Genomic DNA, 24,422 nt, shown 5'->3' on the forward strand with positions numbered 1-24,422 from the left:
GTCCATCCAGAGCCCTATATTGCCTACATAAAGACCATTATAACCCTCCCTTCGATCACCCGCCATTCGTTCATTTGCTTCTCTGACCATCTATACTCTCATTCATTCACAAGACCAAGGTCACTGTACCAATAAAAATGCACGTCTCATACATTTCTCTGGCGTTCTTCGCCATCGGCGCCATTGCCGCCCCCCGCTGCTCCCAAGCCCGACAACGAATACGGAGACATGACTGGCGGCTTCCCTTTCAACCCGCAAGGGTCCTCCAGCATCCAAGACGCCGATGATGGATTCGACGACTTCCCCTCTGCCCTCGAGGCAATGGACCAGGCCTTGGCTGAGAAGCAGCAGTCCGCGCAGGCCGCTCAGTCCTCTGCGCACGCACCCACCACCCACGCCGTGCTAGCCAAGCCCACTTCCACCCATGCAGTTGCGAACTTCCCGGATCCTGCCATCTCCCAGGCCTCGAATATCCCTCACCCCTCCCTTGCCGTTTCGCAGGCTCCTGTCATTTCCAAGGCTACACCTACCGCCGTCTCCACTCCTTCCCACGGCGTTATTCCCACTCCTGTGCGGGGAAGCTCTGCTTCTTCTAGCGCAACTCCTACTCCCAGCGCATCTGCTGCTGCTGGACCACTTGGCGGCCTTGTCAAGAACATTCCCGTTGTCGGAGGTCTCGTTGGCGGTCCCCTGGCAGGCCTCGGTCTCCGTCGTTGAGACTTTTATCTACCTAATGTGATATTAGTGAAATGTGGTTAACTCATGTATCTAATGTTGATTTTGATCACTTCCGCTCTTTTTGTACTTCCGTACCTCTGGCAATGGATTGGTGGCGCTTAGTCTTTTTTTTTTTCCTCCTGAAATCTTTCATATATCCACAATGGCTTTGCTTTATAGAATCTGTTTTGGCTCTTCATTCATCCTTGAATCTATAATATTATCACGCAGATTTCATCTCAGTACATAAAACATAAAACACTCCGAACTCATCTCCTAACTCGATGGGTATCTCCCCCCCAGACCCCAACCGATCAATGCATCCTTCAACAGCCTTTTGCATAGCATTGGTTGCTTCCTCCAACAACGTCGTCAAGGGCACCTTCCCAGCCATCTCCGCCTGAACCCTCAGATACTCATTATTCAACACCTTATTAATATTCACCTTACTAACCCCACAGTCAATACACTTCCTAAAGATCTCCTCAGTGAACGGATCCGCCCCATGAAGCACAAGCCTCACCTCCCGACCAACAGCCTCATTAATCGACTTCAACCTCTCATACTCCAACTGGATCCCTCTGGGCCCATACTCGCCATGCACATTCCCGAACGCAGGCGCAAGCCAATCAATCCCCGTATCAACAAACTCCCGACTCTCCTCCGGCGTCGTAAGCAACCCCTCAAGCTCAGCCGTATCAGCAACACCATCTTCCCCACCCTCAATCCGACCAGGCTCCGCCTCCGTCGCAATCCCCCGCGCATGGCAGTACTCCACCAGCTCGCGCGTCAGAGAAAGATTCTCCGCCTTCTCGTAGTGCGACATGTCCACCATGATGCTGTCGAATCCACCCAGATCAGCAGCGTACCGGATCATCTCCGGTGTTTGCGCGTGGTCCATGTGCACGCTTACGGGTACGGTGGCTTTGCGCGCGGCTTCGGCCGCCGCGTGGAGGAGGACGCCGTCCGCGTACTGGATGGCCCATGGGAAGAGGAGGACCATTGCTGCGGAGCGTTTGGCTTCGGCGGCTCGGATGGTTGCTAAGATGCCTTCTATGTTGTAGCAGCACATTGCGGGGATGGCATAGTGGTTTGCGGAGGCGTGGTCTAGGATGCGCAGGGCGCGGTTTTCTTGGAGGGTCATTTTTGGTTTGGTTTGGGTAGATGTGAGTTTGAGGGTGAGGGTGAGGGTGAGAAGAAGATGGTTCCGTGGGAAATGAGGGGTTTGTAGTTTGTGATTCACTGTAGACCGGAGTCCGTGGTGTTTTATAGTCTCGCTGTGTTGTCCGAGTTGGTCGCTTCACATCCGACTGTCGGAGTTGCTCCGGACTCTACGTCACTTTGAGCTATTCGCTTGGGCGCGGATATAGGTCCGGGATATTTACTGCGACAGTAGCCTTGAAAAGTTCCTGGGGATACTTTTCATTTCCAGAGAGTTGATTTATACTATTCGTCTTAAACAAATGAGTTAACTAGTTCATTGTTGTTACTAACCTTGGAATGAGGCAACAACAGGCTCTTCTGCCCTTATACACGGATCAGCGTTTTTTTTTATTAAGTTTTGTTGTAAATGCTAAGCATAAATATCACTACCCTCTTGATTAGCTATTCAAAATAGTACAAAAGTGATGTTTGGTCTGTGATATCGGCCAACCCCCGAACTTCCACCAAGTACCTCTTCCAACAACAAGAACCAACAGACTCAAATCTACAACCCGGCAATTAAGAAACCATTAAATAACAAAAGTCGGACCCTGGCAAAGCCATCAATCCAAGCAAAAGCCAAGGTAAAAGCTCCTCGGACTTCCACCGAACTATCCCGCGTTTCCCAAGCATCTTCCCCTCATAAAACCCTCCCAGTTTGAGCTATTGTATGTTTATTTTATTTTATACATTAACAATTGCCATTTCCCCAGGAAATATTCTCCACTGACTATTTTATTCAATTCTATACATTAATTCCTGGTCTCAATAACCAACAACCATGTCCAAACCCTCAATCGGCTTCGTCGGCCTAGGCGCCATGGGCTTCGGAATGGCCACGCATCTCGTGAAAGAAGGCTACGCAGTACACGGCTTCGACGTGTTCCCAGCCTCAGTAGAGCGCTTTAAGGCCGCAGGCGGGATCCCAGCATCTTCACTACAGGACTCAGCAAAGGAAAAGGATTTCTACGTGTGTATGGTAGCTTCCGCGCCGCAGGTGCAGAGTGTTCTGTTCGGCGATGATGGTATAGTTGCAGGTAAAACACCAACACCAACAACACCCATTCCCAACGCCCTCAAATCCCGAAATATAAAATTAACTCACATCACAGCCCTTCCCAAAAATGCAACCCTCCTCCTCTGCTCCACCGTCCCGGCATCCTACGCCCAATCCGTTGCCGCAGAGCTGACATCCTTCGGAAGAAGCGATATATCCTTCATCGATGCACCCGTGTCCGGCGGCGCACTCCGCGCCGCAGCTGGTACATTGTCAATCATGGCCGGTGCACCAGATGTCGCGCTGGAGAAAGGCCGGTTCCTACTACAGGAGATGTCGGACGCTAATAAGCTGTACCTTGTCCCCGGCGGAATTGGCGCAGGTAGTAACATGAAGATGGTGCACCAGGTGCTGGCGGGTATTCATATCCTTGGTGCTAGTGAAGCTCAGGGCTTTGCCGCGCGACTGGGGTTAGATGCCGTGAAGACGGGTGAGGCGATTAAGTCCAGTGCGGCTTGGAGTTGGATGCACGAGAATCGGTTGCAGAGGATGTTGGATGAGGATTGGTATCCTGGTGCTAGTGCTTTGACTATTATTCTTAAGGATGTGGTAAGGATATTCTTATTCAATCTTTGTCTTTCATTTTTTGGGAGTGGATTTTAGGGGGTGGGTTTGCTAATTTGGTTTTTTTCCGATCAGGGGATTATCACAACTTCTGCGAGACAAAGTCAATTTCCGACTCCGCTATGCTCCACTGCTGAGCAGGTTTATTTGTCTGCTTTGTTGCAGGGTTATGGTCCTGTTGATGACTCGTCTATGGTAAGGCAGTATTTTGCTGAGCCGATTACCAAGGTCTCGTCTACCATGTCTGAGGAGGAGACGACGGAGGCCTTGCAGTTGGTGTTGGATCTGATGGAGGTGACTAACCTCGTTGCGGCTGCGGAGGCTATTTCGTTTGCTCGCTATCTCAATGTCGATCTCAAGCAGTTTTATACCCTTGTTGCTGATGCTGCTGGTGCTAGTCGGCAGTTTATGACGAAGGGGTTGGAGATTATTGACGGACTTGGACAGGGCACGAATGGGGAGACTGTTGATGATGCTACTTCTCGTCTAGAGAAGGCTGTGCAGAAGGCGCGCGACCTCCACTGTCCTTTGAATCTTGGAAATGCTGCTTTGAGTGTGTTGTTTATGGCGAAGAAGTCTGGGTTAGGGACTGAGGGGAGTGCCAGTGTGGTGAAGGCTTTTGAACATTAGTACAATTGTCGATGGTGATGAGATTCGAAAGTTTGTATTCCAAATATCAGTTTTATGCACAGCGCAAATCCTATTTAAGGCGTCATTTACTTGCTTTTTTTGTTTCCCGCCATAAGCGCAACCACCTATATAGTCTGACGACATGCTACTTTGGCTTTTTAACGTTACTGGGTAGAAGGACTACAGCCACGTCTTTTTTGAGTCTGATAAAAGAATGTGTTTGATAATACTATCAATAAGAAATGAAATACGTTGTGTGTGGGTATCCAGAATATTATATCCAACCATGAGAAACCAATTAGTATGTACGGCCTAGAAGACCCCCTAACAAGTGTAGGGATATCCCCAAAAGCCAGAGAAGAGAAAAAAAAAGAAAGACATCAAATATACCAAAAGTCCAAAAGTCCAAAAGTCCCGACCCAAATCTTAAAACGACTTAAACTCATTTCGCATGTTGCACACAGTAAAACATCTAAACCTCAATTCCCATCTTGAGAGTCTCGATCGAAGCAAGCGAAGTTCTCCGATCCTTAATAAACTTAGGCCAAGTATTCGTAAGCACAAGGTACTTAATACTAGCTTCAGCAGCATCAAAGATCGAAGCATCAAAGTCAACGGGAATATCACCCCAGTATTGAACGCGGTCCTTGATATCCATATCACCGGCCATAGTCTTCCCAGAGTCAACAGAACCCGGCGACGGAAGATCAAAAGTGAATTTATCAAAGGGACTAGTGGGATCACAGTCGCGTTGCTCGCCGTACAGAAGACGTGTCGGTTTCTCAAAAACTTCCTCTAGCTTCCGCAGCTCCTGGTGTGAGATGTTGACGGGGAACTCGGCATGGCGAACACTGATAAACTCGGCATAGATGTGCAGCGCACGGTTGAAGCCTTCGCGGACGATGTCGCGCTTGTTCTTTTCGTGCAGTGCGCTGCCGTCCTTGATGCATTGTGGGAGTCGGCTGCGCCATTCTGAGACGCTGGTGAGGAAGACGATGTTCTCGCCGGAGAATTCGCGCAGAGCGGAGAATTCTTGGAGTGGGGCTGGGTTACGCTCGAGGACGTGTTCGAGGGCGCCCATTGTGAGGATGCTGTCGCGCGAGTTGAGTGTGCTTGTCGAGCTGTTGGATTTCCAGCCGGACATAATCGATTCTACCACTGTCATGTCGGAGTGGAGGGACTTTTCTTCGGAGTTGGTGGATTTGACTTTGAGTTCCCAGCGTGCGATCGACTCGAGGGTTTCTTGTCGGAGGGATTGGTGGCGCATAACTTCCCAGCAGGGGAGGAAGACTGTGAAGATTTCGATGAACATGATGGAGAAGCAGATCCTATGAAATAGTTGTGTTAGAGAGTTAGGTCTTTTTGTGGTTATATTGGGTTAGAACTTACCATTGAGGAGGAACGAAGACCTTGTTGACCGGGGCCATGGCGGGGACATAGAGGCCGATGAGCCACATCGGGGTAGCGTGAAGGTTGGAAACAGCACAGCCAATAGTCTGGACTCGCCAGCCGTGGGTATCGTGGATGTTACGGGATTTCCACAAGACGACGGGGGCAACGATCCAAGACCAGAAGAACTGCGAGACCACACCGGGCCACCATTCCCATCCTGCGCCTTGTGCTGCGAGCACCTCTGCGGGGGTACCATGGACTCCGGTACCGGGAATACCCCATGAACTGTGGTATTTGCGAGAGATTATCCACATGAGAACCGTGAGGAACACCTACATGAGAAGGTGGGTTAGATAAAAGAGTTGTCATATATATAAATGAGAAGGTAGGGGATTCATACCTGAACAAACATTGCGATAGCGACGTAAATAAGAATCTTGGTAGTATATCCAAGAGCACGGAAACGATTGATCAGCCCAGTCTTGTTTTCCAAAGTAGGCGATTCAGTAAAACGGTGTCCATCCAGAGCATATTTCCTCTGGAGTTTAGCGACATGTTGAAAACGAGTGTTAGAGCCATGGAAAAGCGCCATGCCACAGGGCAACAGAGTCCCCATAAGCCAATAGGAGCAATCACCCGGCAGAATAGTACCGATCATAGTAGCGAACTGGGTCGGGATCCAGTATAAATGAAGAATAACGATAGAGGTTAACGATAGAGCAAGGCCTCGAATACGAAGTGTTGGCATATCGCGATTAGCGATCAGATAGGACATACCGGCCACGAGGGCGGATGTCCACACACATGCCCAGACAGCCCACCAGATGGTGACGGGGCTGAGATCAATTTGGGCCTTAGACTCAGCCGTGGCACCATATTCGGACCCCATATTGAAAACAAAAAATGCAAGTGCTTAAGGAATGTGAGTGAAGTTGGGTAGCGCTTAGTTTCCAGAATGTCGGGTCTTCATGTCCTTATGTACAACATCGTGCATCGACGGAAACTAGAGCCACGGGGGGGGAACCACTTGCACGAGTAAGTGGACCCCCCTAACCAGCTTTTTTTCAGCATCGAGTTGTCGATCAGTATGGGATATCCATTTCATTCCAAAACTTCAAGGTTCTACTGGGTAACATTCCATTGTGGAGTATGTTTGAGGTTCAATGATTTGCTCAGTTATGGTCTCAGTTGAGTTCCGTTACTCCAACACTGCGGTGGCCCGTCTCGGTCCCGTTCACGAATGGAGAATATCCACATTTGTTATTTGTCAATTGAGGACTAGTTATGATTGGTTGGATAAGATAAATTAAGATGAAGACGATGAAATTCGAGATCAAGATCTCTTGGCATTAAGGTCTCCCCTTTTTTTATTGAATCCGCCCTGGAAACTATTGATTTTTCTCCCAAAACTACGTGCCGTGAAGGAAGTCGATCGTAGCCCTAAGAGGCAGGCCTCTACATTTATGTTCTATGACGTTGTAAGTACTTACGCTCTAATAGATTCTTTTCTTCTTCTTATATATCGTTAATTCCCGCAAAACCCCCAAGGGTACAGTACCTATGTCAAATTCGAGACATCTTCTACTCCGTACAATTGGTGGAATCTTTAGTTCACAATCACATGGGATACTACATAGTACAAGAAAAAATAGTCTAGTGGAGTTGGATTTTAGTTGAAAAAAAAAAAAATAAGCCAGGAAGTACTCCATATGATGTAGTAGCATCCGAATTTAGACTAGCATATAAAAACCCCAAGAGACTATCGTTTTATAAAATCAATCGCGATCAAATTTGAGATTCTATTCTCGGTCTCGCTTTAAGACAAACAGGAAAATGGATCTATTTCATGACTCAATACTCTGCATACAGAAAGAAAAAAAAAAGAAAGACCTGGAAAGAAAAGGAAATGAGTGTAAAGAAAAACATTGCCCAAAAAGGAAATCCTGCATCGCACATCACTTAATCCGTGAAGGCTCAAAAAGTCCCAAAGCCTTCGCCTCTTCCTCGGAGTCCGCCCGTAAATTCCCAGAATACTTAATATCAAATCCAGGAACAAGCAGAACTTCCTCAAGGCCCCTATTCACAACCTCTTCTTCAGACCTCGCATACATATAACCGTAATACGTGTACTGCCCCGCCTTAGTGATCGACACATCGGCAACCTCGGCCTTCACACAACAATCCTCATCATGTTCAGGCTCCTTCAATCCCATCTCAAAAGCATCCAACTCACAATATGCCTCAAGATACCCATAATAAGCCCCACCATAGTAATCACCACATTCTCCAGGAACCGGTTCCGCATCACACAGTCCCATACGTCCAACCTCCTCCAGTGAGATCGCACACATAAACCCAGTGTACCGATGACGCACACGTTCCGGCATCGTAAAAAGCGCATCCTTGCAACATCCCCACGGATGGCTGATATTCGTTAGTCCCATTGCCCGGGCATGCTGCAGATCATCCGCCCGCAACAACCCGTGGAACTTCCCATTTTCGCCGGGGATCCGCCGGATATCCTCCAGCCAACGTTTTTCTGCTTCGATCTCCGACGGTGCTTGCATCGCCCCGTAGTAGAGGTGGAAGTCGACGGGTCGCTCCGCGCAGCATCCTCGCACGTGGGTCGGGTCTAGCAGGCCCTGCTGGTTCGCGTCGTCTTCGGAGTGAACGAGCATGAACCCTTCAGACTCACCGGAGTAATTACCGTAGGGTCGGACTTCGCGTAGTCCTCGTTCGTAGGCCTCTTCTTCGCTGGCAAACATACTGCCCATGTACAGGTGCTTCTGGGGCTGGGGGTCTGGGACTGGGATTGGTGAGGCATGTTCGGTCTTGGGGGATGTGCTCTGGGAGACGGGGGTGCTGGCGCCAGCGATGCTTGCAGTAGTATAATTTTTTGCTTGCCACATTCGGTCGAGGGACTCTGTGTCCCACAGATGGGGGTCCTCTTCGATGCCCAGCTCGGCGTTCTGCTCGCGTCGGTCGTCTCGGTCTTTTTTTAGAAGTGCGGTGTCGAGGAGCTTGGTGATGGCTTCCTGTCGGGCTTCTTTTTCGTTGTTTTCTTCAATGCGCTTTAGAACGGTCGCTTCGATACGTTGCTGCACAAGGTCAATATCAAGAACGGACTCCTCACATGAGTGATGGTCAGCTTCAGGGTTATCAACAGGTGTGTCCTTTAGAGCAACATAGGGGTCAACTACGTCAGCAAGGTCATTGTTCACGTCCACATCGGAGGTCTTAGCATCGCGCTGTCCATTATCAGTGTCCACTTCCCGTTGTCGCTGTCGCTTCTCAAGGTATTCGTCAATTCTCAGTTTAAGTATATTATACCTTATCAAACCGGATCCACAGAGCGACGAGCCAGAACTGTCTGTGTCGAAGCTGCTTGCATCGCTGGGAGATGCACATACATCATCCTCGATACCCGGAGATTCAGTCTCAACATTGTCGTTTTCGTGTCCGCTCTGTGCGAGATGATCCGGACTAGTCCTGACGATAGGAGAGGCAATAGAATCAAGATCTCCAGCCACCACCGTTGAACTGAGGTTAGTATGAGAGAGCTTAAAAGCCGTTCTAGACGACTTATCAGAACGCGCCAGGCTTCCACAATCCTCCTCCGATTCGCCGACAACAGCACGCGAGCAGATCTGACCATTGTCGCTGTGGCCAGCACCGTCCGCGTCCCCATTGCCCGAATAATCAACGGCAGCACCCAAGAAGACCTGACCATTGTCGCTGTGGTCAGTACTGCTTGTGTCCCTGTCGTTGTGAGTAGGATCACTCACTATGCGCGCGTTAACTTCGATAATTTGCCTAACCTCCATACCCTCAATTGACCGGTAAGAGTTGGAGGATTGGATCTGGTCGTCTCCGTGAGAGGGGAGGTTCTCAGCCCACTCGCTCTCGCACTGCACGCACATGCTGGGCTGGGCGGAGAGGAGGAGGTCGTGGGAGGGTGTGACCTTGGTGCAGGATGCGCTGCCCTCCGGACCGGCCAGGCGGAGCTTGTTGGTGTATTCTTGGCAGCTGGTCATGCTCCAGTTGGAGATGTGTCCGCAGCTGGGATAATGGTGGTAGGTGTGTTTGCACATTTTTAAGTAATAGAGGAATGGAATAGATTGATTGGAAGTAGAAAATATATGAGATGAGATGAGAGGAGTGCTCTACTACCATATTAAATCTGCGCGAGGATCGTGGCTTATATACAACTTGCTCTAGGGGTTGTGGGAGTCTCCGATGGCGAGTACAAAGCCGAGTCGATGGACAAAGGTATATAATACAACAAAGATAGGGTTAAGGGCATTGTTTTGGTGCCATAGTGAAACTCTTTGTTCACAGCTGTCTGTGAACAATTCTTTATGTGTAAAACTTACTCGCAAGGACTTTCTGGCCTTTTAGACGGATTGTTTCAACTATCCTCAAAGAATCATGCTCATTGTATCCAAACCACCTGATAATACCATTGTATCCAACTCTGATGACGCACACTGCAAGACATAGGTATGTTGACTCATGCTGGAATAGTTTCTTATAGGTCCAGTTACCCGGAGCGAATAGAAATTGATGCTATAAAGGTGTAGAAATAAAGAAATCAACTTCAGACGCTCTTGTTCTTTTGTGTCAGGTCAGGTCTTCTTGCCTCAGGCGGATATTACCTCTACTCCTCCGACCATTATCCTTCTCCCTGCCTTTCTCCCCCTCTCTCTTTCCCATCTCCGTTCTCTATATATTCAAACTCTCAGCTTCAGGTGCTTAACCTGCGAGATGTATGTTCCTCTTTATCATGGCTTTATAGCTCTCCGTCACTCCATCTTTCTACCAACTATCACAACCATGATTTTCGAAGCTACCACATCATCGACTAGATATATACCACCTGTGGACGATGAATTATGACTGAGGTCAACTTCTGGGATACAAGCTTCTTCCAATACCCTTCGTCCATGGGTAACAAGTGACACTGGGGAGACACTGTGGTTACTGTTGCGCAGAGTTTCATCAACATGCACATCTTCAAGCTGGCTTACTGCCTGGCGCTATCACCTCTCGCCAAAACCCTGTTACTTGGATACATAGGTCACCCAGATCTTAAGGTTCGCAAATTTCTTACACTTTCACTTTGATGATCACTACAAGCTGTTAAACTGACAACGGCCATGCGCAGCACCTACGTCGAAGGTGGCAGTCATGTCAACCGAATACTATGTTGGCTCTGGTCCACTGTTTTCAGTGACGGAGAACCAATGCTGCAAGAAGCACATCTGTGGATATTGGAAGCGTTTAATGAGAAGATTGGAGGACCTATTCGTACATCTAATGTATCAAAAAAATGATAAAATATTGCGAGAAATCCAGGCGGATATGCGCAACAGATCCATTGCAGGTCGAAAAGGCACACCTAGGTATGCCTACCGGGAAAATGTTCCGTCTTTTCCGATGGCATACCGCTTCAAAAGGTCGTATTGGGCGAACCTGCGGGAGGAAGCGAGAGGAAGCGAGTACGGATTCAAGAAGAAGGGATGGAACCTCCCTTTGAGCTCTCTTCACCGATGCTCCAGGTTGGCCAAAAGAATGCGCCAACTGTCACTGCAGAATAACATCCAGGTGAGATATCTGCTTCCATTCTGGAGATTGGTGTTGACTTATATTAGTTACATCGTCTGTTAGGTCTAGAACCAAGAGAATCTGTGAAGACATGATTCAGGGAAGATGATGAGGGCAGCATTAGAAACCCCATTCATGTGATTATTTACGACACCGAAGATGGGAATCGACATCTTGTGAGTATCGCTACCATTTCCATCCTCCTCGCTAACTCGAAGAGCGATACTCCGAAGAGGCCAAGTTCGTGGAGAAGGTCACCCAACTATGTCAACCAAAAGAGCCAAAAATATAAACATCCTGGTCGAGTAAGACAAGTTCCAAGCTCAGAGGACAGAGGGAATGACGAAAGCGACCGCAGTACAATTACCCGGACGAGCTTTCGGGGACGTTCTACAAGAAATGGCTGGAGCTACACTCTCACATTGGGTTTCCACACCCTATCATTCACCTTGACGACAATAAACCGCGCAAACAAAGCCGCAGACGGTAGAAAACGCAAGAGAAACGATCAAAGCGGCTAGAAGGATGCCATAATTTACTAGTACGATGCGGAGCACGTGGCTGCCACAATGATACAACGAACGAACTCGACTCAGGAAAGAAATGATGCTGGATGCATGCATGGACCTCCTCCCCGAGTAAGGTCCAACCATACCACCGCTAGCATAGTCGCCCTCCAAAGGTCAGGCTGTACAACATGAAATATATATTACAATTATAACATATTTCTATATTTCACAAGTTCACAAGAAAGCCCATCCATTTCCGTAATGCCAGTATTCACAACACAAAAGTATTTATCCCAAACCCAGCTCCAACTCCAAGTAAAACCAAACAAGTCACACTCAACCCTCCAAATCCGTCAAACATCTAACCCCAGAGTCTATCAACCACCAAGCAGCAGTCTCATGCATCCATTTCAAAACAGGCCTCTCCAACGGCATCTCCCTAACCTCATCCGCTCTCTTCCACATAACTGTCTCACTACAAAACATAACCTCCCCCTCACCCTCCAAACTCCTACTTTCCTCATAACTAATCGCCAATCTCCCCTCCACAAAATCCATCGCTTCCATCGCAATCACAAACTCAACCCGATCCCTCTTCCGCACCACAACACGATAAACCCCACAAACCAAATCCCCAACCTCAAAGTCCAACGCGGCAAGATACCCCGTCTTGAAACTCCGCTCCTGCTCCGGCGTCTTACTAGCCATGGCAAGCACAAGCGCCTGCGGGAACCGCGAGAAAGCCGTCATGTTACGGCGCACGAGTCTTTTGAAGAGCACGTCTGTGGTCTCATTGCCGGGGAGGCAAGCTCGTGACACAGACTTTGAGGCGTAGTCGTAGAGCGTAAAGTACTCATCGCCAAAGACGGTTTCTGGAATTGATTCTATACTTGGTGGTTTTGTGGCTGTGGAGAGGGTTCCAAGGTGCGATTTGTGCGATATACTTTTTGATAGGCGTTCGTGAAAGATGTAGAAATAGATTGCCGTGGAACTGGTTATTATTACCGTTGCTGTGAAGATGAGACGAATCATTTTGTTTTGGTCTGAGGCTGTGAGATGTCTACAATTGTGTGGGTAGTGTGGTCTTTGGGGGTTTCGTGTTGAGAAAATGGATTGTCAAGTGATCCGCATCATCGAATACGAGGTTGGCTTGGCGCGTTCATCTGTTCCTACTTTTTATCATCAGAATATGTCATAGAAATATGCCAGTTGAAATATTTTCTCATAAAATTCAGGTCAAATTCATAAGTTGGTCAGATCTGCGACCATCACAAAAAGGAAATTAAGTCAAAAGTTGCGCAACGCCAACTACAACTTCCAAAATGATGGCGTTGAATACAAAGTGGTATCAATCCTGAAACAACAAAAACATCAAAAATCGAAGTAGATAAACCCTCACTTCCTCGCCCCATTCTGCAAAACATTTACACGGCCACTATTATGCCATTTCGCAAGCTTAGCACCACACTTCCCACAAGAATGCTCGACATCCTTAAGCGAGGACATCAAGTAAGGGACACATCCGAGACAGCAACAGAAGCAGAGAACAGCAGCCCAGCCACTATACCGAAAAAAAAAAAAAAAAGGTCAACCATCAAAATCCAATACTTTCAACTTATATCCATGGGAAATTCAAACTTACTGCGTAGTCCCACCACTAACAGACTCAACACTAGTCATCTCCCGCTCTCCACAAACAGGACAATCAACCGGACACGGTGCAGATTGTACACAGTGCAGCGGTACAACCGTGGCATAACCACTGGGATGGCCAGAAGGCGTGTAGTACTGCTGCGGGTGACCCTGGAGCTGTGCTTGTGCTTGCGCTTGCGCCTGTGGATATTGGGGCAGGGGCTGGCCCGGGTACGCTTTCTCGGGGGGAGTAGTCATTACTGTCGACGCGTCGTATGCTGGTGCTTGGCCGATCGAGTCGGGTTGGTGGGGGTATTGTTTTTCTGAGGGCCCGTTCATTGGTGTTGGTGTGGAGCTTGTGTGTAGGGTGGATGGGAGGGATTGTCCGGTGTTAATTGGGCTGATTGGGCCTTGGGTTTGATGGTTTGGGGTGACGACTTCTGGGGCTTCGCTGTATGTTGGGGCTGGTGCTAGGGGTTGTTAGTTGTTGGGTACTTGTAGGGGGATGGTGAGGGGGCTGATGCGTACTATGTGTTGGCTCGGGGTGTTGGATGTCCTCTGGCATCGTTCCTGTTGACCTTTTTGAGTCTGGGGTATTGGGGAGAGGTGGTTTGGTGGGGGATGCCGGGATGTTTCACTTGTGTAATGGGGGTGGGAAGGGTTTTTAAGTCAAATATGGCAGAACTTCCAGATAATAAAATGAATGATAAAATGAATGATAAAATGATAAAAATAGAGATATGATCGTCAAGGGCTAATATGTAAAGTAACCTCCAACTCGTATTATAGTGGATATCGGGGGATTCCATATGAGTGCACTGCCTTCAGTTTGGGGGTTGCCAAGTCTAAGCCACAGCTTTTATTTTGATGTTTTGATGTTTTGAATGGAAATTGTTGTCAGAAGACTTTACAAGATATATTATTGATCCAGCTCTTTACTCGTGTCCCTTATTCACGACATTTAGGATACATAAAACAGTGGAGTATTGTAAAAGGCTGTTGACAGGAATGCGGCTGATTTTGCGACCAATTTCCATTTGTATCAGGTCCACTACCTCGTATAACCAAATGCAGATCTATATATTGCAATATAAGTCTGTTGACCTTAGTATGTAGTATATCGCAGTTCATTCTACTTAACTACAACATAACTATAACTAACTAGTTAACTATCATAGTAGTTCTACACTCCATACCGCCCCTTTGGACCCCTAGCGGTTTTAAGATTATTACACCCGAAGTGGGCGAACGCCAACCCAATCACAATGCCACTGGCAGTCAGTTCCATAGCCGATCGATGCCCGTTTGGGCGTCCGTCCGTGAGCCTTTCAAGGCTGAGTGGCAGGCTTAGACGCAAATGCTTCAATCATGCAGATACTCGTGGGGCTTCGGGATATTTCGCCCCCAAATACTATTCGGAATACGATGTATTATAATTGCGATCATCTTGGGTCGTTGTGTGTTACTATGTCTAGCTTTTAGCCTCTAGGTAACTAGCAATGGTACCAATAGACCTACCTTTTTCGTACATTTGGAACAATATAGAGTTATCATCCTCACGATCCCAACTCTCAACTCCAAAACATGGCCCTCTAAAAATCAAGAGTCAAACCAAAAAATCAAAATCAAAATCAAAATCGCTTCACGCTAGATGCTACATAGATATTATACGCATACTCAATAAATCATAACCATCAGAAATACTGATACCTCACCGGTCCCCCTCCCCCAGGATAATACCCATACTGCGCAAAAACCTCCAAAATCTCCCTCCTCTGCATTCTCCCCGCAAAAGCCATAACTGTCTCCGTCCTCCGATTCCCCCCTTAACAAACGGATCCGCCCCGCGCTCCATCAAAAGCCTAGCCATCCCCACCACATTCGACCGAACAGCCTTATACAACGGCGTCTGCCAAGGATATCGCATAAGATCAACCTTCGCCCCACGATCAAGTAACAGTCTCGCAACTCTCATATTCCCATTCAACGCCGCCAAAGCCAACGCCGTATCCCCCGTACTATTAACAGCATCGATATCCGCCCCGGAGTCCAGAAAAAGCTCCACAATCCGGTCCTGTCCATACGCCGCAGCTTGCGAAAGCGCCGTCTTGCCAATCCCCTTCCCGGAATTCATATTCACGCCCGAGGCAACCAGAATCTGTACGATGCGGTCGAAGCCGCGTGTTGCCGCGATGCTGAGCGCTGTCTCGCCTGTTATGGCCCGGGCGTTCAGGTCCGCGCCGTATTCTAGGAGGAGCCGGGTTGTGGCTTCGTGGCCGAAGGAGACGGCGGCCATTAGAGCTGTTGTGCCGTCGTCTTTTTGGGTGTTGGCGTCCGCGCCTTTGGAGAGGAGGGTTTGTACGGTTTCATGTTGGTTGGCTTTTATCGCGGCTATGAAGGGTTCCTTGGAGCTGGTTATTTCCCAGAGAAGGCGGCTCATACGGTGCGGTTTTTTTGAGTTTCTTGATACTTTGAAGGCGTGTAGGTCTAGTGAGAGTTTTGGTGGCTTGGGCGAGAGAGGTACTTTCACTGGTATTGGGAGGTTCATGCCGTCGCTTTCTGCTGGTCTGGTCTCTTTCAGAACTGGGATGGGGAAGTTCTCGACAGGTAGCGCTTGTTTCTGTGTATCTGTGCAGTCTTGCATGTCCAATATCACTGGTATTGGGAAGTTTTCTTCTCGTGCTGTCTCTTTTTCTGGATAGGGCACTGTTTCTTTTTCTGGATAGGGCTGCTCTGGGCTTGGATATGAGCTGTACTTGTCTGAAAATGAGAAGCCTTTTGGCGGGAGCGGGAGGAATGGAAGACCAGATGGTTCGTCTGCTAGCCAGTCCTTGTCGTCCAGGCTTCTCTGGCGTTCCATTTTCAGGGCTAGTTCTGGTGCTGTGGACTCAGGGACTTTCATTGGAGTCGTGTCCTCTTTTCTTGTAGACCGTAGACCATCAGCTATCTTTCGAAGAGTTGGTATAATGAAGTTTCGGTTCAGCGTCAACAAATCCGAAGAAATACCAGAAGCGACCAACTCCCCTTGTAGGCGGGTCCAGACACCATCGTCCTCAAGGTTCGAAGAATCCCTCAAAACATCAGAGACAACCAAAGCCTCCCTATTGCCAGCAGAAACATCATTGACGAAACATCTTAGCGCATGCTCAATAATCTTCTGCGATGATCTGTATCAATGTTAAAACCCAGACTAACGCACAAATAGAACATCGCGAACACACATCATCATGTTCAAATTCACCTCCGTAATCCCAAAAGTAACCGACGAGAGACGCGCGCGAATATCAGAAACCAAACTCTGAGCACCGAGCGCATCTGGGTGTAACAACAACTTCTGCAATTCCAGCAGAACAACATGGCAGCTATGCAATCTTTTTTTAGGACTGCAAAGTGGACGCATTCTGCGCCTAGAGACAATGTATACGTCTCGGTCGCGCCTAGCACGGCCAGAAGCAGACCAAGCTCGTTTTGGGTCTGGTTCGTAAGGCCGGTTGACCCACGTGTCGACTCATATAGGGAGTCGGCTAGTAATCGGATTGCGGTTGTTTGGTGACATGGTTGGCTACCTGCCGCTGATTGTAGAGACATGGTGTTGGGCTTTGGAATAAGCAATGCGACTAGAGCTGGAGTGCTGATGACATCCAGGTGATTGGGGGGCTCATCTGGAGGGGCCCGTGCAGCATCGGGCGGTTTTTGGCCCCTTAGGGGGTTCGATTGATTTTTGGTGATTATGTCAGGATGGGAGATGTCCACGGGTGGATGAGTATTTTACAAAAGAAAATAAAAGGGTAAAGAGAGGTAATTTCAAACAAAATAATAGGCGAATTATCAGGACATAAGGAAGAAGATTGGACATGAATCCGATTTGAGATCAGATTCATTCGCATAGAATGCAAGGGACATTAGATTACAACCTCCCTATTTATTCTCAACTCTACATTAGTATCTTTGGTTGGGAGATATTGAGATATTGGTGATTAACTTGAGACTTAATGGTACGTTGGAGGTTTACAATGGAAAATAAGAGTTAAACAGATACACCTGGTTTATTCAATAACAACTAAACAAGCAGAAAGGCCAAAAGAAGTTAGCTCATGGCCGAGAAGCTTTCGGGAACTGAACGCCGTCAGCGATATCCAGAGGCAGCTCGTCACCAGAGAGCAAGACACTAGCATCCGCACGACAATCATCCAAATCCGCAGATACATAAAAGTCAACGCTCGCCTTCGGAGTTGGCAACAACTCATCCGCCTCGAGGTCAGCAATGGCTCGAGTCAAAGGGGCCATAATGCGGCCATTACACATGCGCTCGAACTGGACCAAGAAGTGGTCTGTAGGCCTATTACGAACAGTGAGACAATCAGGACATGTGCGTGCCATCTCCTTACCCAGAAGAAAGATAGCCTGTAGCAGCTTCACCAGCTTGTGGAGAATTGGAATGATCTCGGGGCGGAGACCGTCTCCAAGACTCAGGAATTGAAGCTCTTCGTAGAGACAGGACTTGAAGCAGGCGCAAGCGGTAAGGAATCGCTTCTCATTGTTCATGTTGCCGATCTCTTCGTTGTCTGGGTATTTATTCAAAGGCATGTTGATTGTCCGTAGTAGGGAATAGACTGGGGGCTTGATTAACGGGGTGGATGTATGTAGGGTTTCTTACCTGGGATCTTCGATGGTTGTAGATGGTGGGAAGGATACTCGAAAAGATAGAGATTTCCATCTATTTATGCTTTTTAGTTGCTGTTAGCTGGGTTTATTTGAACAAAGACTTTGTTCATTCAATGAGGGAACAAATGCCTTTTATAGATCTTTGGACAAGCAGACAAAGGCGGGTGGTTCCGCCACAGACAGATATCATAGGCCGGCCTGGTTGATAATGAGGTAGTAAATTGGTGTTTTGAAGACACTCCATATAGCATCAAATAATGTCAGGGGTGAGTGAAAGCTAGCCGGGGTTGTTGGGATTCCATGATGAATTGACGAAAGCCAGAAACAGTATTTCTAGATCTTAACTTACTAAAATTAAGCATAATCCTTTTAGGGAGCTTGTTGTAGTTCCCTCTGAGAGTCACCACCAACCGACTTGGCGACAAAGGAGGGTACACGCGTAGGCGCCATGTTATCGGTAACTTAGACGTTCATAAATAGATTTTACATCAAAGAGACAAGGCTCCTAAGAAAAGTGATACGGTTAAAGGAGTAAACTTACCCTCTTTAGGGACTAACATCGGGCTTTAATAGCGAAGAAATATATGAGACGGTGGGGATAAGGCAACGCGACTTGAAAGATATAAATAGAAAAGCTAATAGGTCTAGAGGCTAATAAGAATCATACGCTATTATCGTGACTGACACTAGTTTGAATAAGATTTTCACCAAGGGCTCACGATAATGTTAGCGCGGGCTCTGGGTGCTAGTTGTTGTCAAGATAATGGCTTGGTGACCTAACCGATTAGTTCTATAACGGACGAGTCACTAAGCTCCTAATTTAGCCAAATAAATCGTCAGGTAAAGACATTGAATACAAAATGCGGTTTGAAATAATGCTTCAATGTCTCTCGAACCAAGCTAGTGCTTGGTCCTCCGCCTCATCAGCCTGCTTGCTTGCATCCCCTACAATAAGACTAGCTCGCACACAGAACCCATGACCGGCCCCTTCATAGACCCTCACCTCTCCTTTTGTCGATTTAGCTTCATTCTCAAAGACCTGTTGGATCTGCTTTATCTGTGGAGGCTTCACAACCATGTCCTTATCGCCAAGGGCAAAGCTAATAGGAATGACAATCTTCTCGATATCACTGGGAATCTCGAGGTTACTGGGATGACCGGTGAACCCAGCATTAAGAAGAGGTTTTCCGTTGGAAGCTGTGTCGTCCCCGAAGCCCAGATTTACGGTATGCTTTCCTCCCCAGCAGAACCCAGCTGCATAGATAGGAAGCTCGGAGCCCTCGTTTTCTCGCACGGACTTGAAGAAGTCTCTCACGATAGGCCATGCAGTCTCGAAAGAATTGTGGTATTTGAAGGGGATGATTTGAGTCATCACACAGGCCACATAATAGCTATTTCTCGATTTAGCGATGGTGCTATTAATGCATCCCGGTGTTATATCCGTGAATCGTATCATGTGGTTGTGACTTACGGCTTCATGAGCCAAGTTGCTAGTCCATCTGTTCTGAGTAACTCCCTCGTGTTATACAACATGTTGACCGGTGCCGCATGCCCTGAAGTTGAGATAAATGTCTTAGTGGGCGATTTCTTCATATTTGACGATGATAATACTTACCATTCATGAAGTCAGGAAGGTAGACGAGGTACTTTCCCTTATCGGCATAATTATCGGCCAGGATACGGTTATTCACGAATTCCCATCCGAAGGCGTCGGGAACTATAACGATGATTCCTCGGTGGGCTGCATCGTTGGAAGGCTTGGTGGTGTAGGCCTGTAATCCATGTATGGTGGTGACTTCACCTCGTAGAGTACCTTGATGGACATGACCGTTGAAACATTCAGGGCACGACATGTTGCAAGAAGTAAATTGATGGTGGAAAAAGTGAGGCTGCTAACTGATTTAAGAAGCTTAGATGTAGGAATCATAGGATCACATGCGGCTCGAGATGCTGACAGAACTTACCCCGGGTCGCCTAATATTCCTGTCACGACATCTCAGGCGAGAACTACGTATGCCTACGCATATGCATATACTAGCCTATTTTGGAGTAAGCCTGATATCAATACTAATATCAATAATTAGTATTAATCCATTTAGCATCTTCTACATTTAGTTTGTTATACGAATTTTAATGAATATCATGATTATTACTGGTTGCGTGTATGTACTATCGTTGTCGCCCGGGGCTGTCGTGGCAGATTGCAGCCCCTGGAGCGATTTGTCTATCCAATAAACATAATACCTTAGATAAAAGTCTCAACTCGAAAAGCTATGAGTCAGTCCAGCCAGTTCCTAGGACCGTGCTCGTATTACTATAAGTAGTAGATTAAACTGTGAGTCATGAGGATAATTTCTGACTTATGTATTCCCCAATCTAGTTCTCGAAGTTTGAATTGATGGCTCGGAGAATTCCGGTTTGGTTTCCCTACTGCAACAAGGTTTAGACAAATCAAAGAACCTATAACTAGCGGATAACCTCTATCAAGGTAAGAATGTACTAACTAGCATGTACTGTGCTAATTTCATCTACTTGTGAGAGTCGGAATAAGTCGCTCGGCTGACTGCAAGATATAACTAAATTTTCTATCGCTGTCGTCAACATAAATGAAAGAGACGGCACTTGATTGCGATGATTGTTAGCCTCGAAAGGAGTGAACGCCAACTCAGGCGCAGGCTTGGACGCTGGACTTTGAGAGATAGACATGGAACAGTGTGACACTGCTAGCTTCTCACTACCATGTCATAGCGATAATAAAACCACAGCGTTGTATCTTTGAAAACTTGGCTTGGAGTTCCCCACTTAGTCCCCTGCTACGCTGCGAAGGACTAATGTTAGTAATATTGATGCCTTAATATGCCTGAATATTTGTCGGCAGAAAGTATTAATACCCGCACCCATACAAATCGTGGGGTTCGAAAATTGTTGAGAATATGGTATGAGAGGATTCAACGGCTAGAAACGGGAGATTTTAAAGATTTGTGTGGTGAGAATAGCTTCAATATTACCCGGGAGGGAGGCTTCCATTGGGAGCTTTTTTACAATACATTACAATACACTGTAAGGCCGGTGCGGCATATAATCAGGCACCTTCAGGCATTAAAGTTAATTTGCGTACGGGGTGGCTAACTAAGTACTTTTTGTATTGGTAAGTCATACAAAAAATACTTAATTTAAATTTTGCGTTTGCTGGGGCGCGGGTAGGTGCATTGGGCGTTTGGCGCTTGGCACGGCTAATGGATGCTCAGAACTACAACATACCTGGGTAGTTGTCATATAACTACCCTGTCTCTAACTACCATATAGTTATTCTATCTAAGTCCAACTGTCAACATCTGCTATTTATTATATACATTTGAATACAGTCAGATTTCTGTTACATTCAACCTTAGACTTTGACAATTTCCCTATATTTCAAGGCGTCTCCTTATTGCACGAAGTATAAAAGTAAGGATATAGGTAGGTAAAGGCCTTATTAAACCGGAAGATGTACCGGCTTAAGAAAGAGAGATGGTTTCATCTTTGAATAGTTCAAGAGCAACGGCCGGTCGATCACGGTATATTAATAGAGGCATGTAATGTATTTGATGGAGGTATACGAGGTATAGAAGGAATTGAATTAGGATACAAATTGAACCTTGGAAATCAACTCGAATGTTTCGCGGGAGCGGTGAGAAACCGCGGTCAGTCAGTATCCAATAAGAGAGTTGTGTGTCCAGGTGGGATATTTTGTCGCCCGTAAACGTCAGTCCATCTAAAGATTCTTTCGCACCTGAAATTTTCGTGAGACAGATCTCGCCATGTTGCCAGACTTTTTGACGAGTCAGTATCTTCAATACAAAACAGATACTGACATTGTAGCCACATGGCTGGCAAGTACTGCAAAACGATGTGGCCTCGACGTGGGCCACGACAATCAAGGGCCTGTGAAAAAACCGACTGGGGGTCGACTCAAAGGGAAAGCCAGGAAGGCTGCTAAAGCTCCACCAAAGCCCACCCCACCCAATGAGAACAGCAAAATCCCGAAGAAGCCCAAGTACACCATCACTGTCAAGCAATTCACGAGCTTTGCGGAACATATCGCCAGATACGACAACCCCCCGTTGGGCCTGTGGAGGTCTCCCGAGGCTTCAGTCTTGCCCTCAACCGTGCCATTTCTGCACGCCGCGAATTCGGAAAACATGGAGTCGAGGGGTCGAACAAGGCTGCCGAGAGCCACGGATTCTTCGTGGACGTCCTTGAACGTGTCCGTGAAACCCTGCGCCCACTAATGCCCAAGAGGCAAGCGGATACTCGGGGAGTCGAGAAAGATGAGAAGTTACTGGCCAATAGATTCGATCGTCTTGAATTGGAAGAACAATCGGAAGCCTTCCTCAATGCACCTGATGCTCCTAAACCAGAGGCACCAGAGAAACCTACAGGTCCCTCGGCTCCAGATGTCGAAGCGGAAGCCGACCTTGAAGCCGAGGTTGATCTTGACCGTGATGAGATCATTTTCATGTTCCACCTCTTGGTCCTGGATGCAAACTGCTTCATGGATGTTATCAAAAAGACATGGAGGGGATACAAAATTGGCCTTGTGGACCTTGTACCGGCTTCTATGACTACCAACACCGCTATCGATCTCCTCCGGCGCATGGAAGAGGAAATGAAGCCTGCCCTTGATAAGGTTGGTGGTGCGGAAAAAAAATCCTTGAGGCATACTTCGCTGCCCGCTGTTTGCAGATTGGGGAAGATCCTGACTACAAAGAAAGGCCCCGTGATGCCCTTAACTTCAAAGTTTACGATCAAACGCAAGACATTTTCGCCACAGCCTGGCAGCTTCTCCGGTCTTTCACGGCAATATGCGACCGGGACAACGCTCCAATTTATAAACCGGGCTTTTATGGAACCTACGACCCTAAAAGCGACCGCGAATCGATGCCAGCAAGGGAGAAGTTCGCTGAAGATATGCAAATCTTAACGGAGGCATTTCCCGAATTTTTCATCCTCGGACTCTGTACTAGGGAGAATTTTGCCGAAGATGAGCTGTCGCGTGGTCTCAAGGTGGCTTTCGCTACTAAAGAACATCCATTCTGGCTGGTGTTTTCCGTGCAAGTCTTCCTAAACATCCATCATGTCCTACGTGATGGGGTTTCTCGGGCATTCTCCGAGCTGCAGCGAAGCACGCTGACTATGCGTAATTCTATTGAGTCGACTCTTAAGATGCACGAAAAGCTCCGCGTCGAGAACTGGCCTCGAGAAAATGATAGAATATTGCGAGAAATCCAAACAGATATGGATTATTGGTGCGGAGTGGATCCATTGCAGATCGAAAAGAGACGCCTAGGTCTACCTACTGGGGAAACGTTCCGTCTTTTCCAATGGCATCCTTTGTTCTGTGGCTTGTTACTCTACCGCTTCAAAATGTTGTATCAAGAGGCAGGGATTATTTTTGTCGGGGCCTGGGGTTCCGTATTGTACTCGCTTCATCTGTACAACGCTCTACGGCAGGAAAAATTGTTAATAGCGCGATGGGCTGATCTGGACATGTTGCAAGCAATACACCCAGAAAGCTGGGTTGGCGAGCCTCCACGAACCCCGGATGAGTACATCAAACGGTTTTGCCTCAGTATGGGATACTCCGCGACAAACTTTGCTAAGAACCGTCGGAATCAACGTCCCCAGGCCTCGAAGAACGGACCCAAGTGCCTGACAGAGCAGGGAGCTGTTGCTCTCATGTTTAAGAAACGTTTTTGCCATGGCTCCAAACAAATTGACATGACACGGGCAGATCTACAAACCATTGTGGACAAAGCCCAGTGGGGAGCAGATATTGACGGGGACAGCCCCCATGGCATTTTGAACGACGTTGTCCCGGATCTTACTAGGAACCCCTCACAAAGGAGTCAGGGCCATCAATCCTATGAATCTACGTCCGCAGAAACATTGCTTCTTAAACTCCAGCTCGCCTTACAAGGCGAGGTGCCAGAAATTACGTTCGACTATTTCGTCACGCACCGGACCTGTTGGCTGCTTCTGACTAATATCAAAAAGGCCTGTGAAGACCAGCTTCGCGAACTCTTCGGGACAGGCTGCATTGAGAAGGAGAGCCAATTGCCCTGGATGATTGGCTATATTTTCCTTGCGGCAAGTGGTGTTGACCATGCAGCGAATATGGCTTCCAAGAAGCTGCCTGGCCATGTGACATCCAAGCTGATGGTCACCGCTGCTACAGTTCTTGATTCCATGTTAGCATCGGGAATGGGGGCTTTGACATGTAAAGTTTTGCGCGATTTCCATGGTATCCACGTCAACGAGAATTCTGATTCTGAATGAAACGCGGAAACTGGGTGAGAGAGGCCTGGGTTGAGTCGCTCATACTACGATGTGGATAATTGAGCTGTCTCCGTATCATCTCTCTCTACAAATTAGCTGCATCGATCAAGTTCGATAGTCCTTAGCAGTCG

The 24,422-nt window shown here is 47.6% G+C and overlaps 11 protein-coding genes across 11 annotated transcripts; 3 read left to right on the plus strand and 8 right to left on the minus strand.

Moving 5' to 3' along the window:
* Positions 1-228: 228 nt before the first annotated feature.
* Positions 229-717, plus strand: N7516_007052 (uncharacterized protein; the record flags this gene model as incomplete). The annotated part of the gene is made up of 1 exon (XM_057219772.1): positions 229-717. One exon carries the CDS (start codon positions 229-231, stop codon positions 715-717), a length of 489 nt encoding a protein of 162 aa, XP_057073863.1.
* Positions 718-940: 223 nt separating this feature from the next.
* N7516_007053 (class II fructose-bisphosphate aldolase) lies at positions 941-1,861 on the minus strand (the record flags this gene model as incomplete). Its single annotated transcript, XM_057219773.1, has 1 exon — positions 941-1,861. One exon carries the CDS (start codon positions 1,859-1,861, stop codon positions 941-943), a length of 921 nt encoding a protein of 306 aa, XP_057073864.1.
* An 840-nt stretch (positions 1,862-2,701) lies between these two features.
* On the plus strand, positions 2,702-4,171 carry N7516_007054 (uncharacterized protein; the record flags this gene model as incomplete). The annotated part of the gene is made up of 2 exons (XM_057219774.1): positions 2,702-3,526; positions 3,617-4,171. 2 exons carry the CDS (start codon positions 2,702-2,704, stop codon positions 4,169-4,171), a joined length of 1,380 nt encoding a protein of 459 aa, XP_057073865.1.
* A 472-nt stretch (positions 4,172-4,643) lies between these two features.
* N7516_007055 (uncharacterized protein) lies at positions 4,644-6,452 on the minus strand (the record flags this gene model as incomplete). Its single annotated transcript, XM_057219775.1, has 3 exons — positions 4,644-5,499; positions 5,561-5,895; positions 5,964-6,452. The coding sequence occupies 3 exons, from the start codon at positions 6,450-6,452 to the stop codon at positions 4,644-4,646; spliced, it is 1,680 nt and encodes a 559-aa protein (XP_057073866.1).
* Positions 6,453-7,518: 1,066 nt separating this feature from the next.
* Positions 7,519-9,654, minus strand: N7516_007056 (uncharacterized protein; the record flags this gene model as incomplete). Its single annotated transcript, XM_057219776.1, has 1 exon — positions 7,519-9,654. The coding sequence occupies one exon, from the start codon at positions 9,652-9,654 to the stop codon at positions 7,519-7,521; it is 2,136 nt and encodes a 711-aa protein (XP_057073867.1).
* Positions 9,655-12,012: 2,358 nt separating this feature from the next.
* On the minus strand, positions 12,013-12,708 carry N7516_007057 (uncharacterized protein; the record flags this gene model as incomplete). The annotated part of the gene is made up of 1 exon (XM_057219777.1): positions 12,013-12,708. The coding sequence occupies one exon, from the start codon at positions 12,706-12,708 to the stop codon at positions 12,013-12,015; it is 696 nt and encodes a 231-aa protein (XP_057073868.1).
* A 363-nt stretch (positions 12,709-13,071) lies between these two features.
* Positions 13,072-13,873, minus strand: N7516_007058 (LITAF-like zinc ribbon domain-containing protein; the record flags this gene model as incomplete). Its single annotated transcript, XM_057219778.1, has 3 exons — positions 13,072-13,237; positions 13,319-13,778; positions 13,837-13,873. 3 exons carry the CDS (start codon positions 13,871-13,873, stop codon positions 13,072-13,074), a joined length of 663 nt encoding a protein of 220 aa, XP_057073869.1.
* A 1,146-nt stretch (positions 13,874-15,019) lies between these two features.
* On the minus strand, positions 15,020-16,896 carry N7516_007059 (ankyrin repeat domain-containing protein; the record flags this gene model as incomplete). The annotated part of the gene is made up of 3 exons (XM_057219779.1): positions 15,020-16,475; positions 16,530-16,642; positions 16,693-16,896. The coding sequence occupies 3 exons, from the start codon at positions 16,894-16,896 to the stop codon at positions 15,020-15,022; spliced, it is 1,773 nt and encodes a 590-aa protein (XP_057073870.1).
* A 504-nt stretch (positions 16,897-17,400) lies between these two features.
* Positions 17,401-17,895, minus strand: N7516_007060 (uncharacterized protein; the record flags this gene model as incomplete). The annotated part of the gene is made up of 1 exon (XM_057219780.1): positions 17,401-17,895. The coding sequence occupies one exon, from the start codon at positions 17,893-17,895 to the stop codon at positions 17,401-17,403; it is 495 nt and encodes a 164-aa protein (XP_057073871.1).
* Positions 17,896-18,853: 958 nt separating this feature from the next.
* Positions 18,854-19,826, minus strand: N7516_007061 (dienelactone hydrolase family protein; the record flags this gene model as incomplete). Its single annotated transcript, XM_057219781.1, has 3 exons — positions 18,854-19,364; positions 19,445-19,526; positions 19,589-19,826. 3 exons carry the CDS (start codon positions 19,824-19,826, stop codon positions 18,854-18,856), a joined length of 831 nt encoding a protein of 276 aa, XP_057073872.1.
* Positions 19,827-21,773: 1,947 nt separating this feature from the next.
* On the plus strand, positions 21,774-24,291 carry N7516_007062 (uncharacterized protein; the record flags this gene model as incomplete). Its single annotated transcript, XM_057219782.1, has 3 exons — positions 21,774-22,022; positions 22,061-22,642; positions 22,672-24,291. The coding sequence occupies 3 exons, from the start codon at positions 21,774-21,776 to the stop codon at positions 24,289-24,291; spliced, it is 2,451 nt and encodes an 816-aa protein (XP_057073873.1).
* Positions 24,292-24,422: the final 131 nt, after the last annotated feature.

The sequence above is a fragment of the Penicillium verrucosum genome (assembly GCF_028828655.1).
Source record: "Penicillium verrucosum strain IBT 35672 chromosome Unknown utg000002l_segment0_segment0, whole genome shotgun sequence".
NCBI classification, from domain to species: domain Eukaryota; kingdom Fungi; phylum Ascomycota; class Eurotiomycetes; order Eurotiales; family Aspergillaceae; genus Penicillium; species Penicillium verrucosum.